Source organism: Castanea sativa, chromosome 6, assembly GCF_040712315.1.
Source record: "Castanea sativa cultivar Marrone di Chiusa Pesio chromosome 6, ASM4071231v1".
NCBI classification, from domain to species: domain Eukaryota; kingdom Viridiplantae; phylum Streptophyta; class Magnoliopsida; order Fagales; family Fagaceae; genus Castanea; species Castanea sativa.
In genome coordinates this window covers 15,918,458-15,940,580 of record NC_134018.1, presented here as the reverse complement: position 1 = coordinate 15,940,580, position 22,123 = coordinate 15,918,458, and the positions used below count along the sequence as shown (strand labels likewise).

Sequence of the window (22,123 nt, the reverse complement as noted above, 5' to 3'; positions counted from 1 at the left end):
AAGACAACTCAAATAACGAATTTAGGAAAATCTTTCTCGTCATTAGTCTCTACCTAACACCGGTTCGCCAAGTCTATCTCAGCCTTGCCTCTCCAACCCTCTTTGATCTTCCCTCCCCACGCACCCCTTAGTATTCATTCTCTGTCAGGAAAACCTATTACGGATTTAAGATCCCAATCTGATCTCACTCAAGTGAGTTGTTATGGAACATTTTTTGCTTTTGAAAATTCATTATATATAGAGAGAAGTGCTACATCCACAATGTTTTCACAACAAATCTTAGATGTTAAGTTGTTATTAGTTTTAATTTAAATCCATAACTTGAATTACTTTTTTGTTTACCCGTAACAGCCAATAGCAATCTTCCACTTAAGATTTGTTGAAAAAATGTTGTGAACAACTAGTCTTAAGTAACTAAAGAAGTGAATAGTTCAACAGTGGCAAACTAAATAGATCTGATAACTGCACTAATGGCTGCCAATAGCATCCAAACTCCCATGTAAGAGAACTAATTCTCGATCAATTACTAGTACTCTACACTACAACAACAAATATATTGACAAAACATGCAGATCATTAGTTCAAATTTTCTTTGGCCGAAACAAGTAAAATGGAACATCAAAATGTTTTAAAAAATAATCCAGTATATCCTCGAATACACAGCTCTAGGCCACCTACAAACAAGAACATGCTTTGCTGTTTGCTAAGATTGAGATCACATGGTACCTATGTTATGCTGATTTGGTGTTTCCTATCCTTCCTCTGTCTCTTAACTGTTAAGCCTTTCAAAGAAATATAAATATCCCATGTCTTTGGGAGGATTAACGGAAGCCCCGACCTTGTCATCATTGAAAATAACCCATCTACCATCTTTAAAGATGTGAGCAACATAGTGACCACATTGAGTCGAGGTTCCAATGTGGCTTACTATTCCTATCAGTCTGTATCCTGCAAAAGGCAAGTCACAACAAATTAATCAATACACGTTGCAGAAGTACAAGAATAGTCATATTTATGAATCATTGTTTTAACAGTTGCCAGGCCAAAAGGAAAAAGGGAAAAAAAGGAAAGATAAGTCTTAACAGTCACTAACAAATAACAAACAGTCCTATAATTAATTGGAATCTGTACTGCAATCAAGAAAAATGTCTGGTTACTGACGATCAACCACAATAACAGCTGTAATTTTAATCAAGTCTACTTACATGTTGCTTTTATTTGGATATGTTTTGAAATAATTTATCAAAACCAAACCTATGAGCAAACATGCAGCAAATACAATTAAATCTAAGCAAATTGAAAAGCAATAATCATAAGCATTATTATATAGTACATAACAGCCTAGACCCTATGGTGAGCAGATACATATCAAGACAGAAACCAAGATAAACCATATAAGCTGATTATTTTAATTAAAACGCACTACTACACTACTTATTCAGATTAAGTTCACACTATGCTGTACGCCTGTACCACATTAAACTTTGAAAAAGGAAGCAGCCAATAGGAATGCAACAATAGTTTACAGTTAGAAGAAAAATCTCTCATAGCAGGGAAGTAAAAGCAACCACAAAAACATGCTGCAGTTGTACCACAGGAAAAGTCCAATGAGCCAGTAATGGAAAGCACAAATACGGATACAGGAACAAGATACTTGTACAGCACTATATAGACAGTGATACATCAATTCTTGAGAATTTAAGATAAGATATAAAGGCATACTTTAATTAAAATATAATTAAGAACATATAAGGTTAATATTTAATTCAAAAGATAAACGACAAATGCTAGAAGGCATAAAATATGCTAAGTAATAAAACCGAATAAAAAGCAATTACTTTGATAGAGAGAAAGTGAGTAAGAGTGCAAGACAAAAGTTAGAAAATTTAAAAAGCATCCAGCTGAGTAACCATATCGGATCCATGTCCAATAATGACACAGCTGCTAGTTTGAAGTATCCATGCCTTCTAGGCTGTAACAACTTTTAGAAACAATAAACTTATGAAGTATTAGGAACTCACTTCCTCCTCCATCAGGAAGCCCAGCATCGATAGGAGTAGGTGTAGTGTTTGATGTGGTAGCATCCATATCAGATGAAACAGAAGCTTCAGGATTGTTAAAAATCCAATCTGTTGCTTTCTCAATGTCACCACCCTAAAAAAAGTTTGGATGCAACCCCAAAATCAGATACAAAAGTTCAGTATTTGAAACCTAGTAGTTAAATGGACTCAGCCTTTTCCCTGAGAGAGAGAAAACTACAAAATACTCACCGAGGCCTTCAATGCTTTCCTAGCAATTTCTTCTTGAAAACCAAATGAAATTAAAGTATCAACTTTTGATTGGTCAACACTTGACAAAGTGTCAGCACCTTGTGCCTCTTGGGAAATTGGAACATCAATATCTGGAAAAGTTAAAAAGCACTTCAATATCATTTACTGCAGTATAATATGACTAAAACAACTAATGTCACAATTCTCCAAAGCTGGATCATGTGAAATAGCAGTGCATGTTTCCCTAGCCTTCTTTTTAAGAGTGACATTTGAAATACCTGGATCTTCCATGTGTGAAAGTAACCAATTCATTGCCTCTTCCACGCCAGCATTTGAGGTCCTTATTGCAGCTTTCTCACAATGATGATGGTTGAATCCCATTGAGACAAGCTGGGAAACAATATCTTCATTTGGCAAGGGCTTATTTGATTCTACCTCATCCCCAGGAACTGTTAATTCATTATAAATAAATAATTAAAAATAAAAGCCAAGAATAATACTTAATACAAATTGTCAGTGCAAGCAAGTCAAAGCACACCCAAAAAAAAGCCCCAAATGGAATACAAATCTCTAACACTGATGCAAGAGCAAAACCAAAATTATTTTATATTTTATATTTTCAGATTTTTGTAATTATCTTATAGGAAATTGGATAATTGTAGACTTTTATTTTGATAGGGATTAGATTTGAGATTAGATAGGGATTAGTATTTGAGCTCAATTAGGATTAGTTTTTCTTAGTTGTTATCTTTTATCTCTTTATTTCCTGGAAGATCTAGCTTTATATAAGCTCTTGGTTTATTTGTATTTTAGAATAGATGATTGATTAATAAAGAAATTCAGATTGGGGATTTTCCAATAGTTGGGTGTTGATTCTGAACACCTTAGGTGCTGATGCCTAAGTTTTGCTTGGTGCTGATTCCAAGCAACCCTAAGTGCTAATTCTTAGGTTTGTCTTTTAATTTTCTAGTTTCTTTTATTTTCTCTTGATTGTCCTGCACCAAGCACTCATCCATTTCCCTCAAAATCAAGGATTGGTCAATAATGAGTAAAGGAGCAAAGCAAATTCATGACCAATAGGTGTCAGGTTTGTATTATATTCTATATATTAAGACAATGTGATATGAATGACAAATGACAGATAAAATGGAGAAGAGCTATCTGGTTGGAAACGTTTATATTTGTCAAAAGGGGGAAGATTAACTTTACTGAAAAGTACCCTTTCAAGCCTTGCAACCTGTTTCTTATACTTGTTTACTATGCCTCAAACTGTGGCAGATAGATAAGAAAGGATCCAAAGAAATTTCCTGTGGGGGAGTTCTGAGGAAGCTTTCAAATATCTGCTAGCTGCTTGGAATAAGGTGTGTTGGCCGGTAAAGGCAGGTGGTTTGGGAATTCAAAGGATTGGGTTGTTTAACTAAGACCTGCTTGGAAAATGTTTATGACGTTTCAGGAGTGAAACCACATTTATGGGGTCAGGTTATAACTACCAAGTATGGAGAAACTAGCGGGGGCTGGTGCACTAGAGTTGGTAGAGGGTCTCATGGGTGTGGAATGTGGAAAAATATTAGGAAAGGTGTAGAGAGTTTCTTTGGACATGTGGTGTATGTGGCGGGAGAGTTTTCGTATTTGATTCTGGTATGATCTTTGGAGTGGGCACATTCCCTTAAAGGATCTTTACCCTGATCTTTTCTCTTGTGCTATGGATAAAGAAGCCCAGATTTCTGAGTTGGTTACTATTGCACCTGAAGGTGGTAGTAGGAGCTGGAATATACAAATTCCACCTGCTTTTCATGATTTGGAGTTGGAAAGAGTGTTTACTTTTTTCGAGCATATTTATTCCAAAATGCTAAGGGATGAGGGGGTTGATAAATTGCTTTGGAGGTTAACCCCGAATGGTGTTTTTGATGTGTGCTCTTTCTATAACTCCTTATCTAACCCTCCTACGATTCCTTTCCCTTGGAAGTGTATTTGGAGTGTCAAGGTACCTAAAAGAGTGTCTTTCTTTTTATGGATAGCAGCTCGGGATAGTATTCTCTTCTTTTTTTTTTGATAGGTAATCAAAGAAGTAATATTAATAGAAAAAGTAGTACAGGATGTTCATGATGATGAGCAGAAAGATACAAAGAAAGAAAAACTAAGGGAAGGAAACTCTAAGGGAAAACATAAACTCTGAAAGAGACGAAGAATCAGTAAAACCCCAACAACGAGACCACTCAAAGAGGCTACGCTGACATAACACCTTTAACTCATCCAATGTTTTCTCCATGTTCTCAAAGGAGCGACGATTCCGTTCCAACCAAACAATCCACACCCTGGAATCAAATTCCAAATATTCCAGTTATGTTTCCCTAACCACTGATGCCAACAAGATAACAACCCCGTCATTGATCTAGGCATAACCCAGTGGATACCAAAAGCCTGAAGCATAAGAGACCATAAGGTATGAGAAACAGTACAATGAAGAAGAAGGTGGTCAACTGACTCCCCATCACAACAACACATACAACACCGATTTGCCAAAGGGCGACGACCCCTAATCATGAGATTATCCAAAGTGAGAATCCGACCGTGAGCGGCTGTCCACAAGAAGAAAGCTACTCGCTTAGGAACCTTTGGTTTCCAAACACCCTTCCAAAGAAACAAAAAATTCGAGGAACCCCGAATTTCTTGGTAATAAGAGTGGATGTCAAACATACCATTGCCTTTGAGCCGCCAACAAAGAATATCCCTCCTATCCCCCCGAGGGATATGAGGTTGGATAAAATGAAGAAGAGAAAAAGAAGCAGCAAGCTCCCAATCTTCAAAGGCTCTAAAGAACCTTGAATTCCACACTCTAGTAGAACCTCCTTCCGGAAGCCACAAAACTTCAGAAATGCAAGCATCCTTGGCAACTGAACACACATAGAGCTCAGGGTAGAGATCTTTTAGGATATAATCCCCAATCCACCTATCATGCCAGAAGCGGATGCAAGTGCCTTCACCCACTACAAAAGAGAGGTGCTTAGAAAACCTTGTAAAAAGGAATCAGCCCCTGGTTAATAGGTGCAGCCTGTGCCGTTGCTATGGAGAAATAGTGGATCATCTTTTGCTGCATTGTAAGTTCTCTCATGCCCTATGGAGTGAAGTATTTGGAATTCAATGGGTGATGCCAAGGACGGTTGCTTCTCTTCTTTTTGCATGGAGGAATCATTTGGGGGTACACTCTTCTACTACTTGGAATACGGTACCAGCCTGTTTGATGTGGCTAATTTGGAGGGAACGAAATACCCGCACTTTTGAGGATGTTGAGAGATCTGTTGATCTTTTGAAGTCGCTAATTGGGACTTTATTTGAGTGGTCTCATATTTGGGGTTTTACGCAATGTGTTTCCATTTTTTTAATAAAACTTTCTATTACCTATCAAAAAAGTAAGATAGTCAGCCTCTGCAAATTGACATGAAGATCTAGCAGCCATGCTTGACACATGGTATGCTATTCATGACCATCAGTTTTTGGGCAATAAACCAATGCCCTGGAATTATGCAAAAGTCAAAGGGAGGGAAGAGAGTGTGTGAACTATGCAATATACAAATCAACACTAAGTTATGGCAGCCATTCAGAACTATGCATTTCTGGCCTGATTGCAGACTTTTTTTTAAAATATAAACTAAAGATATTTTTTTATGTAAATTTTTAAAACATATATTTCCTTCCCCAAAACAGAGAGCCATTGAAAAAAGCATATAAAAACAATTGGATGAAAGACAAAAGTGAACATAACAAAGGAAAATAACTTATCATATATTCATATGGGACCGACTTATAGTACATATCTTTTTTTTTTTATAAGTAATAAAGAAATTTATTGAAAAAAAGAGAGAGTCACCCAAGTACACAGGAAGTATACAAGGGAGAACAAATCAAAGACGAACATTACAAAAATCAAGAAAATCCAAAATAGAAAGAAAAGGAAGGCTTCTCCACACAGAGAACCAATCTAGTAAGGTTCGGAAAAAAAGAGACTTAAGATCAGGCATGGAACTCTCGATGTCTTCAAAACATCTACTATTTCTCTCCTTCCAAATACACCACAACAAGCAATGAGGAACGGCCTTCCAAATATCTCCATTACGATGGAAGTATCAATCAGGGAGGAATCATAACTTAGAGAATAGTAAAGGATACAGTAACATAAAGGGGAAAAGTTTTTTTTTTTGCTAATAATAAAGGGAGAAAATATTATCTAGAAGTAGCATAGAGACATAAATTACAAAAATACCAAAGCTGTTTTTCTCTCTCATTTATCAGATTATGTTTTGATAAAAGCAGTAAGAATTATGCATCTAGAAAATAGGGTATGAAACTTGTAATTATCTCTCTCATTGGCAAGTGTTACTTCATATGATTTGCTCCAGTGTAAAACAATAATATAAATGCTTGTTCCACAAAAATACATCAATATGTAAAGAGACCATGACATTGTGTGAGTGTGAGTGTGAGTGTGAGTGTGAGTGTGAGTGTTAGTGTGTGTGTCTGTCTGTGTGCCAGAACAAACATAAGTATGATGTGAGAGGATACATATGAACAAATTTAAACATGTAGGTATAATTTAAATAAATAAATAATTTTAGTGAAAAATTTAAAAGAAACTTGGAAATGCCAGAAAGATCTCATACCACCCTCTGGTAATAGCTCCTCCCCAGGTTGAAGACCATTGCTGCGCATGTGACTAATATCTATGATGTCAGGAACATCTATGTAGACATCTGAATGGACGGATTGCATTAACGATAATATTAGTTTAGAAAGATTTAAGAAAAACAAAAAACTTGCGTAAGAAAAGTGAGGAACAGAAAGATACCAAGCTTTTTTGGTACCCAGCCCGCTTCCATGACAAATTTACGCATGTGCAACACCAGGTAATCAGGGAACGAAGTTAGGCCTGTAGTCCTGCAGGATAAAAATGAGGGGAATGAACAGCAATAACCAGATATAAATAAAACTCTGAGCAATCTTATGGCATCAACCAGCTTTTAATACTCAGGATATGGTTATTATTAACAACACTTCCTTAACACCATGAAAAATCAGGAGTGGCTACTATTTCCTAAAAAGACTGTGACATAGATAACAAGTCACCTTCCAACTTGCCCATGTGAGCAAGCAAGAAATCCTAGCCCACTTGACTTTTTTTTATAATACACACTTTCTACAGTGAGTAGCAACACTTATGAGCCTCATTCTCCCCTCATCTCCTCAAAATTATATTAAGAAAGGTGAGAGAGAATGGCACCCAAAAATAACATACTTTCAGAATAAGAAAAATTGAAACCAGCAAAAGATAACAAAGCTCACTTGATTGCTGTTGTCTTAGCCTTCAAAGCAGTGCTGTAAAAGTCATGTATCTCCTCTGGAGCTGAAAAGTTTGCAAGGCATGCTTCTAATGGCACCCGTGGACGTACAATTTCATCACTGGATCTGCAGGAACTAGATATTCTAAGCAAGAAGTCTAAAGGGGCAAAAACAGGATGCTGAACGCATGTGCACTTACACTTCCTTCCCTTCTGAAATTTTTTCTGCTTTGAATTTGTGAAATTCTTCTAGTTCTTCTGAATTCTCAAACATTAAAATCATTAGGATATAATTTTCAGAAAGAGTGATCGAAAAGAGTAATGATTAAAGGAATTTACGTTTATTAGTTGCCTCATGCAGCGGGATATTTAAAGAAAGAATGTAGTCAAGCCTACTATTGTAAGTAACTTTTCCAGACGAACATAAGATTCGATCTTCAACACCAAACTTGAAACTCTTTGCAGGATCCAATTCAGGTTTGCCCGCATTAGCTCGTTCAACTTGGTCAAGAAAATGTAGGAAGAATTCCAGGGCATCCTAGACATAATGTAACAAGTATTCAGATAAAATATTAACTACTACAATAACAATAACATTGTAAGGGGTAAACTAATGTCTCTCAGTAAAGAGAGTTGACATCGGTTAGGCAAACAACCTGTTACCTAGTACTAAGCCTGAGGCAGGTACCAGAAGATAGGCAATCAACTAACTAACTAATACTGCCAACATTGGGTCATGGATAGGTAATGCACAAGACCACAACAGCAAAAAAATAAGCAGTCACCTAGTTGCCACATTGAAACTTAGCACTCAGACATATTGCACACTGAATAACCGAAAGCAGTATAGCATCATAACAAAAGGCAAGGTTGCGTAATATACTTAACTCATAAACCTGTTCTTGGAGACATTTCTCCAATTGAGTTTGAGCTCATAAAGAATGCACTATAATCAGATTAGTTTGCAACATCTACTTCGTTTGCCATATGGAATAATTAACAATTCAGACCATCTGAAAATTAGTTAATTGAAGGAATTAAATCTACTCTTTAACTGTTAAGGCCTAAAATTTCCAAAACTGCCAACTGCAAAGCTCTGAACTACTCTCCTTCAGATTCTTTCAAGGGGGAAAAGAAGCTTCATATGTACTTTTGATAGCACAACCATAGCATGGTTAAAGAGAACAGAAAAACAAAACAATTAGCGTTGTTTTTTATACTAGGTTGTTGGTATTTTATTTTATGTTTTATTTGATTATCCTTGAGTCAAGGGTATTTTTTGTAATATTGTAATTGTTGGTTGTGGGCCTTGTGTTTTATTTCATTAACGTTATCTTATTTATGGGTATTTATGGGTATTTATGTGTTGGCTTTGGTTCAATTCAATTAGGGTTCGGTTTACAAGTTAAAGTAGGAGTTCTAGTTCTATTTGGAACCATTAAGATATAGGATTGATATAAATGCATTACTGTACTCAAACAAGGGAGTTGATTAATAAAAATGTGTGGCCTTTAAGTGTTCTTTTTTTTTTTAATACGTCATGTGGCCTTCAACTGTTCATTTCTCCGTTTCTCCTCTCTTTCATTTCTCTTTGGGAAAATTACAATTTACCCCCGGCCCCACCCCCACCCCCACCCCCAAAACTATACCCCCTTTTACACTTACCCCCTAAACTAGAAGAATGCATGATCACCCCCCCCCCTCCCAATCTAATGCCTGTGTAAGGCTTTACACCCTACCATCTGTTTGGCAATGGGATGGAAAAAGTCAGTGAGTCGCACATGACTTGTTTTTCCATCCAACTTAACTACCAAATAGATGGTAGGGTGCAAAGTTTTACATGGGTATTAATTTGGGCAAAGTGTAATTCCCCTTTCGATGTTTTTTATTTTTTCACCATTTCAAGTGAAACACTTTAACTCACACAATTGACTAAAATAAAATTTTAGTTTTATTTTAATATTAACCTTTTTTTTTTTTTTTGATAGGTAAGAAACTTGTATATTCAAAAAACTGCTAAATGCAAAGAAGCACTAGCATATTAACCATATCATTGTTGAAATAATAATTCAAAATTAAATTCATGCCAATGAGGTCTAGATTGACTGGGATTAGGATCCTCTAAAGTTTTTAGTTAACTCCACTATGAAGTTCTTAAAATGTTATTTATCCATTTTGCAATATGTAGATTGTACTTGTTCATATCATCAAAACTTTAAATAGAAACCAAAACAATGATAGTCAAAGTTTTTTTTAAAAAATTAATGTAGTGGTAAAATCTAATCTTTTCATTTCAAAATAAATGGATAATTGAGTGTAACTTACAATAAATAAAATTTAAAAATATAAAGAAATTACACTCTACCCCTAAATTATACTCTCATTTACACTTACCTCGAATGCAGGATCACCCCCTAAACTAACACTTGTGTAATACTTTGCACCCTACCGTCTATTTGGCAATTAAGTTGGACAAAAAATGTCACCTGCGTCACGTGACTTGATCTTCCATCCAACTTAACTACCAAATAGACGGTATGGTGCAAAGTGTTATACGGACATTAGTTTAAGGGGGTAATCGTGCATTCTTGTAGTTGAATGGGGTAAGTGTAAACGGGGGTTTAGTTTAGGAAGGTAAAGTATAACTTCCCCTTCTCTTTTTGTGCTATTATTCACAAGTTTTTTTTTTTGTGCTGTTATTCACAAGTGTGTTCATATAACCCCTGAAAACTATAAAATTCTATTTTCCTTCTTTCTTACAAGGTACAACCCCAAATCAAGTACTTCCTCTTACCTATTGCAACCCTAAAACCAAACTTACTTTCTCTATCAAATAGCCATAACAAACTCATCAAACCCTAGCCAATTTTGAACCCTAACTGCACTTTCTAAAAGCTCTAAACCCTAAATCCACAAATTTTCCTAAACCTTAACCCAGCACAAGCACACATAGAGAAACTCTCAAATTTTTCCTACACTACATCAACTTTTCTTTGGTACCATGGCTCAATTTCATTTTCCCATGGCAGGTAAAAGAAAGTTAAAGATGCAATACAAGCACTCCATTGCATAAATTAAATTGATCTGTCAGCTTCATACTCCGGCAAGGGTAAGTAGATTTGTATTGTAAAAGATTTTGCAAGGAAACATGAACATACTCGTCTCCCGGGATATCTTAAAACATGTGCCATTTATCATTTTAAGGACATTCAAGTGTCTGTTTGGTGTGGCTTAAATTTTGTGGCAATTTTGTGGCTTATTTAAAGCAGGGTCTGTTTTAATAAGTGAGGTTTGAACAAGCTGTAGCTATAAGGAGGAAAAAAATGTGCTCTTTAAAAAGCTGTACCTAATATGCCAGCTTTAAGCTTAAACAAACAGCCACTTAGGGTACATTTGGTATACTGTTACGGCAATTACAAGGGCATAAGAATCACTATTACAAGTAATATGAGAAGCTGGAATGAAATAAGTATTACTGTTCATTTGTTTGGTGATAACATAGGAACAGAAAATGATAAGACAGTGGAATCAAATCATATTTAAATCAAAAAATTTAAAATGCCCTTATTTATAAAATTATATTTACATGTTAATTAACATCTTATGATATACAAATCAAACAATTTTATAATAAATATTTATGCCCTTATTCAAAAGTAATAACTCTATAAATAAAATCAGATATAATAAAAAATACATATATAGCCAAAAGAGTCATGAAACATAGATATAATCCTCATCTTTTTTGCTTATCTCAAAGCAAAGAAAGCGGTCAAAAAAGAAATAGACCATGTATTTATATGCTTTCATGTTATTGTCCGAATCATCTCAAAGCTTGGCCTTCAAAACCATATTACATGGATCACACCATCCATGGATCTAAGGGGAAGACACAGATGAGAATGCTTGTAGATTTGAGAGAGAGAGAGAGAGAGACTCCAAATCACTAATATGGTACTTAATTACACCAAATCACTAATATGGAACCATCCACTCAATCATTAAATATGGTACTCTACTTTCTACTTTACAGCCACCAAATTACTAAAATGGTACCATCCACTCTGACGCCTATACTCAATCTTCCTATATGTCTAAACTCCAAATGTTTGTTAATGACCATCTTCCACATTACAAGGCCATGTGATTATGAAAAATACAACGATTGGTATGCAAGAAAGCATAAATCCAAATTTCATTTGATTGACCTTTCAATTCTTAAATGTCTTTATGCTAATCAACATAATTCTCTTTTGTCTGAGCTAGAGCTAGAAAATTATTTTCGATGTACCAAAAAGTCAAAACAAAAATGTAAACAAAAGAACAGTTCAAATATATTAAGGATGAAAATAGCAACCTTACATCTCTCCTACATACTATATTCTTATGCTAATTAAGAAAAAAGAAAGAAAATATACCTGTTGTCTCATTGTAGAGAACTCAGGATGGCTGGCGGCAATAACTGCTTTGAACATACGAGGGGGTATCCCTTCCTGTTTCTAATATTTATAGAAGAAGGCGAAAGGAAACAGATGTAGTACAGATCAAAGCACAATCTATAAAAGAAATTAAATAAAATAAAATAAGTGAAACCATAACATAAAATAAATTTTTAAAAAAAAATCAAAAAAAGAGTATTGCTATATGAAGACAAGTCTCATTAAAACGGAAAAAGAGTGGAGAACTAAACAATACAGCACGAAAAAAAACAAGAAGGTTGAAAAAAATCAATAAAATTTGTAAATATGGGCATCAAAGTTTGAGAAAGAACAAACAACACATTGATAAGTTCTTAAATATTCAAAGCCTGTTTAAAAAATTTCAAGGTTAAGGAATTTCATCATACTATCCAACAATAATACCATTGTATAATTTAACCATTTCCAAGCACAAAACAGAGACTCGGAATGCAGGCAAAATGAGCCAGAAAGCTTACAGCTCTTGTAGTTGAGGTAGCATTTGCATTATCATCTTTCTGGATAACAAATAAGAAAATGTAAACCAAAGAGTAGCTAGAAACTATAGTCTAAAGGAGCTCATTCTGTTAGAGTTAACAAACCTCCAGATCAGGAATAGAGTATTTTCCAGATAGCAAACCATGGGCCAACTTAGTCCTGCCATTGAACAAGAAAGCATTAGAAAATATACAAATCTGCAACATAAAAGGAGGGGGACGAACAGAATAACTGCCCACAGAAGTATAACACAGAAAACAATGTGTAAAACTTAGGTATAGCACCTTATGCAGTACATTAGGTTCTCCAATTGAATTCAATGCAGCTATGTGTTTGAATTTAATTGGAGAAAAGGTACTGTACCTAAAATTTTCCCAAAACATATTTATAGACATGTTTGAATGATAAACACATAAAAAATGAATGTGTTCCATGCACACACAAAAATGGAGATCCAATTATCACCAGGATGACAGCTATAATGACCTGTGAAGCACGGGTGCGGCGTTTGGGCCGCCGCACCCGCGTCGGACGCGGCCGGACGCGGCGACGCGCAGGCGACGCCGCTGCCTGCGCGTCCGTGCCGCGTCCGGCAATAAAAAAACATTTTTTTCGGCGCGATTCGCGCCGATTCGCGCCGATACGGCGCCGATTCGGGCCGACGCGCGCGAAATCGCGCCGATTCGGCCCGAATCGGTCGGTATCGGTGAAATCGGGCCGGCCGAAATCGGCCGATACCGGCCGATACAGGCGAAATCGGCAGATATCGGCCGAAATATGCCGATACCGGCCGAAATCTGCCGATACCGGCCGAAATCTGCCGATATCGGCCGAAATCGGCCGATACCGGCCGAAATTCAAAAAAAAAAAATAACAACAACAACAACAGGTGCGTATGGCTGGAAAAAAAAAAAAAAAAAAAGGTGCAAACGCACCGTTTCGAAAAAAACCAAGACCCAACCCTCTCCCTCTTCATTTTTCTTGAGCCTCTCTCCCACTCTCTACCTTCACTCTTCAGCTAGGCTCTCTCCTATTCTCTGTATTCTAGTTATTATTTACCATTGCTCTTAAATTTGGTATATATTTATATAATGTAAAAAAAGTATGTTTAGCAATATATTAAAAATATAAATAAAAATATTTTTAATAATTTTTTAATCGCCGCACCCCGCCGCACCCGCACCCTACTTTTTCAAAAATTGCCGAGTCCCGCACCCGCTCCCGCACCCGCACCCGAATCCCGAAACGCACCCGTGCTTCATAGATAATGACTTATGATTAGCAACATGATGGAAATAAATCAGATAACAGATTGCACAAAAAGAACTAACAACACTGATGTACTAGTTACTTACAACTGCATATTGAGGTCTACAGTTGGATCAGCAGGAGCCATCTCAAAAGCCACTTTCAAACTTTGGTTTGTATGGTATCTGATAATATAATTGCACCAAAAATAAAGAAATAAGTGTAATCAACTTCAGAAATTTTAGAGGGTGATTAATATTCATGCCCCAGGGAGTGTAATCAACATTGATAAGTTCTTAATTTTAGAGGGGGTGTAAGAGAAAAATTATACTCACCGTGAATAGAAGGAATGTGTTGAAAACACAACTTGCATGGTTGCTGCCAAATAGCAGCTGCAAGAGTGAAATAAGAAAATATCAAATGAGAAACAAATTCCCAAGCAGCCCTGAATGAGGATCAACATTACCTGTTTCCAAGATTAACAAGTCCAGTATAACCTGGTCCACAAATTGGTTCCACATCCTGTCCACTTTCTTGGATACGGTTCCAATCAAAGTTTGTATTCTGGTCAAGTTCTCTCTCAGCAGTTGTCATTTCAGTCTGATATAAGAAAGTGAAATATCAAACTTTAAATTAATGTAATAATACAAAATATACTGGAGGTAAATATCCCAACCCCATTTATAGAAAAATGATTCAATGACTAAAACCTGCATAGTTGAAGTAAGTCGATTGAAGTCTGGCTATACTATAAATATAAATAATTTAATAAACATATTAAAAGAATCCTCTAGATAATATAAGAGGGATGAGATCCAAGTAAATTTGAATTATCAAAGGCACAAGATGGAACTAATCTTGCCCAAGACTAATCAACCAAAACCCCAACCCAATTATTACACCACATTATATTACTGAACACTATATCTGACATATGTTGAGATCAGAAATGCTGTGTTATTGGATACTAAGCCATAGAAATTTTCTTTGAAAAAAAAAAAGAACCTTCTGTAATGAAGAAAAAATCAACCAAAACCCCAACCCAATTATTACACCACATTATATTACTGAACACTAAATCTGACATATGTTGAGATCAGAAATGCTGTGTTATTGGATACTAAGCCATATAAATTTTCTTTGAAAAAAAAAAAGAACCTTCTGTAATGAAGAAAAATCAATGCCAAAATGTGCCAGATGCTGAGCTAATAGCGGGTCCAGAACACTTTCATCCTCCGGATAAGAGAAAACATCTGAGCTGCCACAATACGTGTTACACATCATTAGCACCCAATACATTTAAGAATGAATCCTCAGAGAAATACTAAATATCACATTGACGATTATACTGCCATGGCAGGTTTGCCTGGATCAGTTCAGGTTGTGAAAGAACTTTTCAAAGCCAATCAGAACATTTTTTAACCCATGAAAATGCAGGTTAGTAACATTTGATAGCATATTTTGTGATGTAAAGAACAGAAACGAACTTACATAGAAAAGGTCAACAAACAATATTCATAAAAATTCAAAAGAATCCCCACATATAAAAGGATAACAGCTCAACCGGAAACTAATATTCTTGCAACAATATTATTCAGCATTTCATATTCTTTTGCCTCCACTCTGCTTAAAACTCAGACCCAACTCTCAGAGGGTACAGCTTTCATGAACATCAAGCCACGGAAGCAAATCCTTTGATTCTCTAGTAGCTAAACACCGCATCAAATAAAGACAATGTCCAATCTGAAATCAACAATGTCTAAATTAATTATAGCCTGCATCCACTAAAAAGATTATCGAGCACCAAAATCTTACCTGGAGCCCTCTAACAAGTCACTAAATCCACTGGAGTCTACATAACAGTGAAGTCTTCAACTACTACTTGGCCACAGATGAACCAAAAAACTACAACAATACCTCATCCAAACAGAAAATCCCTAAACCATCATACTACCTCAACCCAAATATTATGCAGAAGCTCAGAAAGGGAGAATTCCAATTTACTTCAAAGTCTTAAGATCAATACAGCATATACAATGCTATAGAACATCAAATCATGTCTTCCCAATAGCTTATGCACCAAAAACCTTCCATCACTCCTGCTCCCGTACTAATCAAATACTTGGGCGAAATTAATGCATCCCTACTCCTATCAAAGTGGTGACTCATAACTACACCAAGTGTAATCCAAAATCTTCCCTACCTTTGCAACTGTATCAAACCCCACTCCCGACCCCCTGTTATGCCCAATCAAACTATTCTTCCAAATACAATACAGTTGTCTATATATTGCCGCAGAAGTTTGATTTGACATCCCAAATAGATGTACTCCTTTTTTAGCCAAGCACAGGTATGCTATCATGAAAATCATCTTTTGCTTCCCTAAATTTACACCAGCGCTGACTTAACACTAAATGCGATTAATGCAATCGCCTAAGGCCCCAAGTATAAAAAAGGCCCCAAATTTTAATTTAATTAAGCCCAAATATTAGCCATTGAATAAAATAATATTTTTTATCAAATGAAAAATAAGAAGAAAAAAAAAAGATAAAAATGCTATTTTCACAAAAAATTTCACAACACTTCTACAACAAATCCTAAGTAGCAGGTTGTTACAGGCTGTTATTGATAGCAAAAAAATAATTTCTCTGATTGGTTCTATTGTGAATGTAGTACTTCTCAGAAAAAAATAAATAAATAAAAAGATTCACAACATTTTTCACAATAGTTAAGTTGGCAAATTTTTACTAGTTCTCACCTAAGTCCACCACTAACATCACTCTTTTACTTACCACTATCATTCTATCACATCAATAGGTGTGAAAAACTTAGTCAAATTTTGTGTATCTATAGACTTTCTATAAAAAAATAAAAAAATAATAAAAATTACATGGTTCATCTTAATTAGGTTGTTGTGTTTGGCAACATGTAAATTATTTTCCGAGTGTAAAATATTTTCAGGTGAAAATATTTTTGGGAAAGGAAAATATTTTCTAGTGTTTGGTTGCATTCCAAAAAATGCTTTAGAAAATATTTTCTAGTGTTTGATTGTATTCTTGAAAATGCTCTAGAAAACACATTTTTATCAGGTTTCTCACATTTTTCCAAGATCCAAACAAATATTATTCTAGAAAATCTCAATATATAAACACAAAGAAACAAAAAAAAAAAAAATTTCCCTTCCTCATATGGAACACCAGTCATTAGAGAGGTGGAGAGAGATGGGTAATTGCAGTGGCAAGATCGCGAGAAACAGTATCGAGCTTGGGGCTTTGGTCGACGAGATCAGTGGTTCAATCTAGAGGCAGCAGCGACGGCGGGGGTGGGTGGTAGGTTGTAGATCGGTGACATGATTGAAGATTCAGCCTTGGTTGGTCAAAGGAAAAGAGAGAGAACAAGGGAGGAAGAGAAAAGGGACGATGGATGCAACTTGCACGGTGGACGGCGGATGGTGGACGGAGCTTGCACAACGACCAAAGCTTGCACGGCGGTCCGATTCCTCTGGTGCTCTCTCTCTCTCTCTCTTCGGGTTGTTGAGTTCTAAGTGAGGCTGGAAATTCATTGAAGGTAAAATAACTATGTAGTTGGTTTTACAGAGTTAGGGACTATTTTACGGTCAACTGAAATTTATTTTCAATTTGACCATATTTTCTTTTTTTTTTATAGATAATCAGGAAATTTTTATAAAAGGTAGAAAAAAAAGGAATACAAAAAATTCATGATGATGAACAGCAAGCTGAAAAAGGAACAAACAGTACAACAAACATAGAGAAATCAGGAAACTAAGCTAAGGGAGGACAAGAACTCAAAGAGAGAAGAGCGATCAGTGAAACCCCAACACTGAGACCACTCAAAAAGACTACGATGGCATAAAACCTTTAACTCATCCAACGTCTTTCCTTTGTCCTCAAAGGATCGACGATTTTGTTTCAACCACACAATCCACATTAAGCACCCCGGAACCAAGTTCCAAATGTCTGAGTTGTGTTTCCCAATCCACTGATGCCAGCAAGATAACAAACCCGCCACCAAACCTAACATCACCCTCAAGGGTGTAAAATATTTTCCCTATTTCAAACGCAACCTTAGTAATAATTTTGCATCTAAATAATATTTAATTATTTAAATAATTAAATAATAGAGTTTAAATAGAGTTTAAATAATATTTAATTTTTTTAAGTCATATTTAAATATATAAAAGGATTCAATTTCGTTTTTTGCCTTAGGCCCCCAAAATCAAATGTATCAAGCCACCCCTGATTTACACCACCACAAAATCCACACAAGCATCTTTAATTATGGAGAAAGATCAAAGTTCCACGTCTCCTCAACCTTATTCCCACATAAGCAATCCTAGAGAACTCAGCATATTCATAATTCCCACATTTCATTCAGTCCCATAGAAAGTCTTCAGAGACTGGACAAAGCCACGCTCTCTGACTCTTGCCTTAATTTCATCAGTTCTATAAGTATATAACCTTCAATATTCTGAAATTGGCACTCTCTTTCTCCCTTTTCTGATGAGTTAAATAAAACTGCCATATACATCATATAAAGAAACTTTAAATGACTTGGAGTGTGTAACCTGTATACAAGAAGTTAATTGTTGTTTCTTGCATTAGATTTCTGCTTCTCAAAGATCAAGTTTTGCGGAAGGGAAAAAAGGAGGGGGAGGTTGAATAGAAATAAAAGAGGAAGAAAGAAACAAAAGAACTTGCATAAATTTAAATGCAACCAAACCCTTTTGGATGATCAGACATTTATTAGAATATCTACACTTCACAATGAGAAGTTAAGAACAACATTGACTGATTTAAAAACATAAGCATATGGCATTTGACTTGTCAGAAATAAATGAATAATAATAATAATAATCAAATGGCATTTGCTTAAATATCTCTAGAATAATTTTAAGAGCCCATGAAGGAGCATCTATGGTAGTCACATATCATTAGTAATCACAAGTACTTGAGAAAACCATCGGCATTGTATAAGATGAATGAACTTTTCTGAAGAAAATATATAATAGTTTTTTTTTTCCAATCAATAGCTTCAAACTAAGTTCTTTCTTTTCTTTCTTTTTTCCATTTTAACTTTTCAGCCAACTAAATTGCCAACCCTGCTGTTCTGAACCTTGATTGGATGAGGTGGCTTTAGGGTGGAGATGAGAGTAAGGATAATTAGGATAGGTATTCAATTTGAATTTAGCCCCTTTTTTGGTAAGCAAATTTAATCTTTCCAGCCAAAAGACAAAAGAGGAAAAAAGAAAACAAATACATATTCAGCATCATGGTCAAAAAAAATCATTAATGAGAAATCAACTCATTACATTCAAGAAAAGTAATCGTGCCCTGAAAAAATCAAATTGACAATACCATCTAGCACACTTGACTACCTTTGCCACTAATGATGACCACATGGACAGCACCTCAGAACTAACAACTTACCCGGAACAAAGAATGAATATTTTCTCTGTCCTTAGCCTGAGAGAGAGAGAGCGAACCCTTTCACATATGACATTGAGTACGTAAATGCAAAACGCATGAGATTCTTAAGATCATAAGTATACAGAATCACATATTATGTTCATTTCGCCATACCACTATCTGCTGCTCCTATATCAGTTAAAACAGTAATAAAAATCTGACTGAACAAATCTTCTTTTGATAAGTGAGTTTTGGCCCCAAGGGGAAGGTGAAGGGAGATTCAAACTACTGACATTTTGCTTCATGAGAGAAAATTACAGAAAGGAAAAAAAAATTTAAAAACCATTCCCATTAATGATGCCAGGGGGACATTACCTGCTGCTTCCAGATCAGCTGTAATGGTCCCAAGCTTTACAGCAAGAGGGTAGTGTGTCTCATTATAGTGATCAATAGCATGGTTGTTGCCACCAGTTCCATCCCAATTTTTCCTCCCACAAAGGATCATGCCATCAGTAAGATTTAGCCAAAGATTGTCCGTTTTATCACACTTAATACATTTCCACCCAGATGGAGGGACAATAACACCATTGTCAATCTGTTGCAAATTCATTGCATATGCACTTGTTTGTTTCTTATCGGCTATCCAAGCTGCAACTTGCTCTTTCCGCTCAGCACCCTCAGCCATCAAGATAGCATCGACGGCCAACCTGACCTGCAGTATTTTACAGTACTGGTAAATAAATCAAACGCTGTTTAAAATGGAAATCTTTTTACCAAATAATTAGGGGGTTTGGGGAGTAACAGGCACCTTCTCCGGCAACTCCACCGAAGGAAATGGAAGAGTAACATGGTCAGGCAATATAACTATAGTGTAAGTTTCTTCATATTCAAGTTCACTGTTGTCAAATCCCCCATCAATACCTGCAAATGAAATCATATACCATAAATATTAATAAAACATATCTCCACTATGGCACAGAAAATTATTAGTACTTGTTATAATAAGATTCAGCATTTGTATGAGAAGAGCCAAGAACATCCCTCCATAAACTACAATAACAAATTTTCAGCTAAAAGGGACCAATAAAAAGTTTCTATTCTGTGGCTAGCAGAGAGATCAACTGATTATTGAAAGTACATTCATTCTAAATTGTTTTCCCTTAATCTCACTTTTCTTTTTTTCTTTTTATTTGGGGGGGGTGGGGGGTTCAACAGGTGTGGGGTTGCAGGGGAAGGAGAGGAGGGTTATCACGAATCAAGTACCTATACCCAAAAGTGTTGGTTTCTTCAAAGGCCTATCTTCAGCAACCACTTTTTTTGTTTGCTTTATATGCAAGTAAACTTTGTTCCCAGTCTTCTCATAGTTCCAAGCCACGCAGTCCTTTCCAAAAGCTAGAAATGTATTCATGTCGATAAATAACCCACCTTCTGATCTCTGACATCAAAACAACACCACAATGCATGGATGAATGTCAAAATTAATAAAGCTAATATTAGGACTAACTTTAACATCCACTTTATTTGCAACAAAACAGGAGAAAAGAAACCAAAAAAAAAAAATTCCCCGAAACTTAGATTTTCTAAATTACACATGCTCCTCAATATAATTGAAATTAGTACAATTATCAAATACGCCATTAAAACATAAAACCTCCAAAATCAGATTTTTAAAATGTATATGAACTCTTATCAGTTTCTGACCCAAAAAAAAAAACAAACAAACACAGAGAGCATAGTATTGATAATGAACACCATTTCTTCAAAGCAAGTTGGACAGGAGAGAATGCACAGTTTGTTTGGTAAAAAAACAAAAAGTATTCCGAATTTTAATTTGTATATTTCCTCAAAATCAGAAAAAGGTAATCCAAGAAAATTCAAAGAAGAAATTTGAATGGTGCAAAAAGATAAGCTTTCTTTTCCGACTACGCTTTCATTTTCTCAGCAACAAACGGAAATGAAAAGAGAAAAATCATCGAAGGGACATTTCAACAAACACATGAGCTTCAGTGCAGTAAAACTTAAGAAAACGAAAACAAGAACAGAAATGAAACAAAACTATAACATAAAGCCAGAAAGATAAGCTTTCTTTCTCGGACTACACTTTCCTCTTTGTTTGTTTGTTTGTTTTTTCTCGGGAACCAAACGGAAAACTGTGGGAAGAGAAGAGATTACCGGAGTGTCGAAAGAGAGGCAGCATTCTTGCTTGTAGATGCGATTGGTGGGCTCCGGGATCCGAACCCGGGAGAGATTGGATCGGAGCAAGTCCATCGGGTCTGACATGTTTGTCTGCAAAGAAAATCAAATGGGTTTTGAACAGAGAGAGAAAAAAGATATAAAGGGGTTTTAGAGAGCGAGAGAGAGAGAGGAGAGAATATGTGCTTTGCCGTAAGGCACTGCAATTGTCTTTTGTAAAAGGGACTGGAGTTGGCACGTTTTCTTGCGTTGTCTTTTTAAGTAAAATTGAAAGCAAAATAGCTACCAAAAATGCTAACAAAATTAATTGGTTCTTAAATTAATATGTTTTCGTAGTCTTTTTTTGTGCGGATAATGTGTTATAATTCGATTTGTCTTTTTTTTTTTTATAAATTTGATAGTGAGATAGAATTAATTAAAGATAATAATGGGAATGGACAAGCCTACGCGAAAAAGACACCATCACCAAAAGAGATGGGCATCAACACGCTCATAGACATGATACACCACAAATTATGTCATTACAGCTGAGTCGTTGAACTACCATTTAATCTCGCTTTCTTATTAATTATTTTCTTTTTTTAACTTAATCAATTATCTTATTTCTAAGGTGTAAAAAGTTTTAAAAACTTATGAATTACTCTTTATTTTCTTTATGGAAATCATATATACATGGTGTGTGTGAGAGATAACTTTGA

General features: G+C 35.6%; 1 protein-coding gene across 1 annotated transcript; it reads right to left on the bottom strand.

Annotated features, from left to right (window-relative positions):
• Nucleotides 1-423: 423 nt before the first annotated feature.
• On the bottom strand, nucleotides 424-21,751 carry LOC142640364 (ubiquitin carboxyl-terminal hydrolase 14). Its single transcript, XM_075814424.1, has 20 exons — nucleotides 21,405-21,751; nucleotides 20,496-20,667; nucleotides 20,041-20,153; nucleotides 19,608-19,944; nucleotides 14,965-15,059; nucleotides 14,273-14,406; nucleotides 14,142-14,198; nucleotides 13,914-13,991; nucleotides 12,663-12,717; nucleotides 12,540-12,578; nucleotides 12,022-12,102; nucleotides 7,943-8,141; nucleotides 7,804-7,861; nucleotides 7,608-7,730; nucleotides 7,114-7,202; nucleotides 6,929-7,018; nucleotides 2,549-2,719; nucleotides 2,271-2,401; nucleotides 2,022-2,154; nucleotides 424-948 (listed from the first exon to the last, which is right to left on the bottom strand). The coding sequence occupies exons 1-20, from the start codon at nucleotides 21,510-21,512 to the stop codon at nucleotides 770-772; spliced, it is 2,442 nt and encodes an 813-aa protein (XP_075670539.1). The 5' UTR covers nucleotides 21,513-21,751; the 3' UTR covers nucleotides 424-769.
• Nucleotides 21,752-22,123: the final 372 nt, after the last annotated feature.

What these genes read in the sequence shown, in the direction of transcription:
- LOC142640364 (XM_075814424.1), bottom strand. Translation starts at nt 21,512, where the DNA reads ATGTCAGACCCGATGGACTTGCTCCGATCCAATCTCTCCCGGGTTCGG. An exon ending in ACCAACACTTTTGGGTATAG is followed by an intron (nt 20,154 to 20,495) that starts GTACTTGATTCG and finishes TTTCATTTGCAG; the next exon opens with GTATTGATGGGGGATTTGAC. An exon ending in ATTTTTCTTCATTACAGAAG is followed by an intron (nt 14,407 to 14,964) that starts GTTCTTTTTTTT and finishes TTCTTATATCAG; the next exon opens with ACTGAAATGACAACTGCTGA.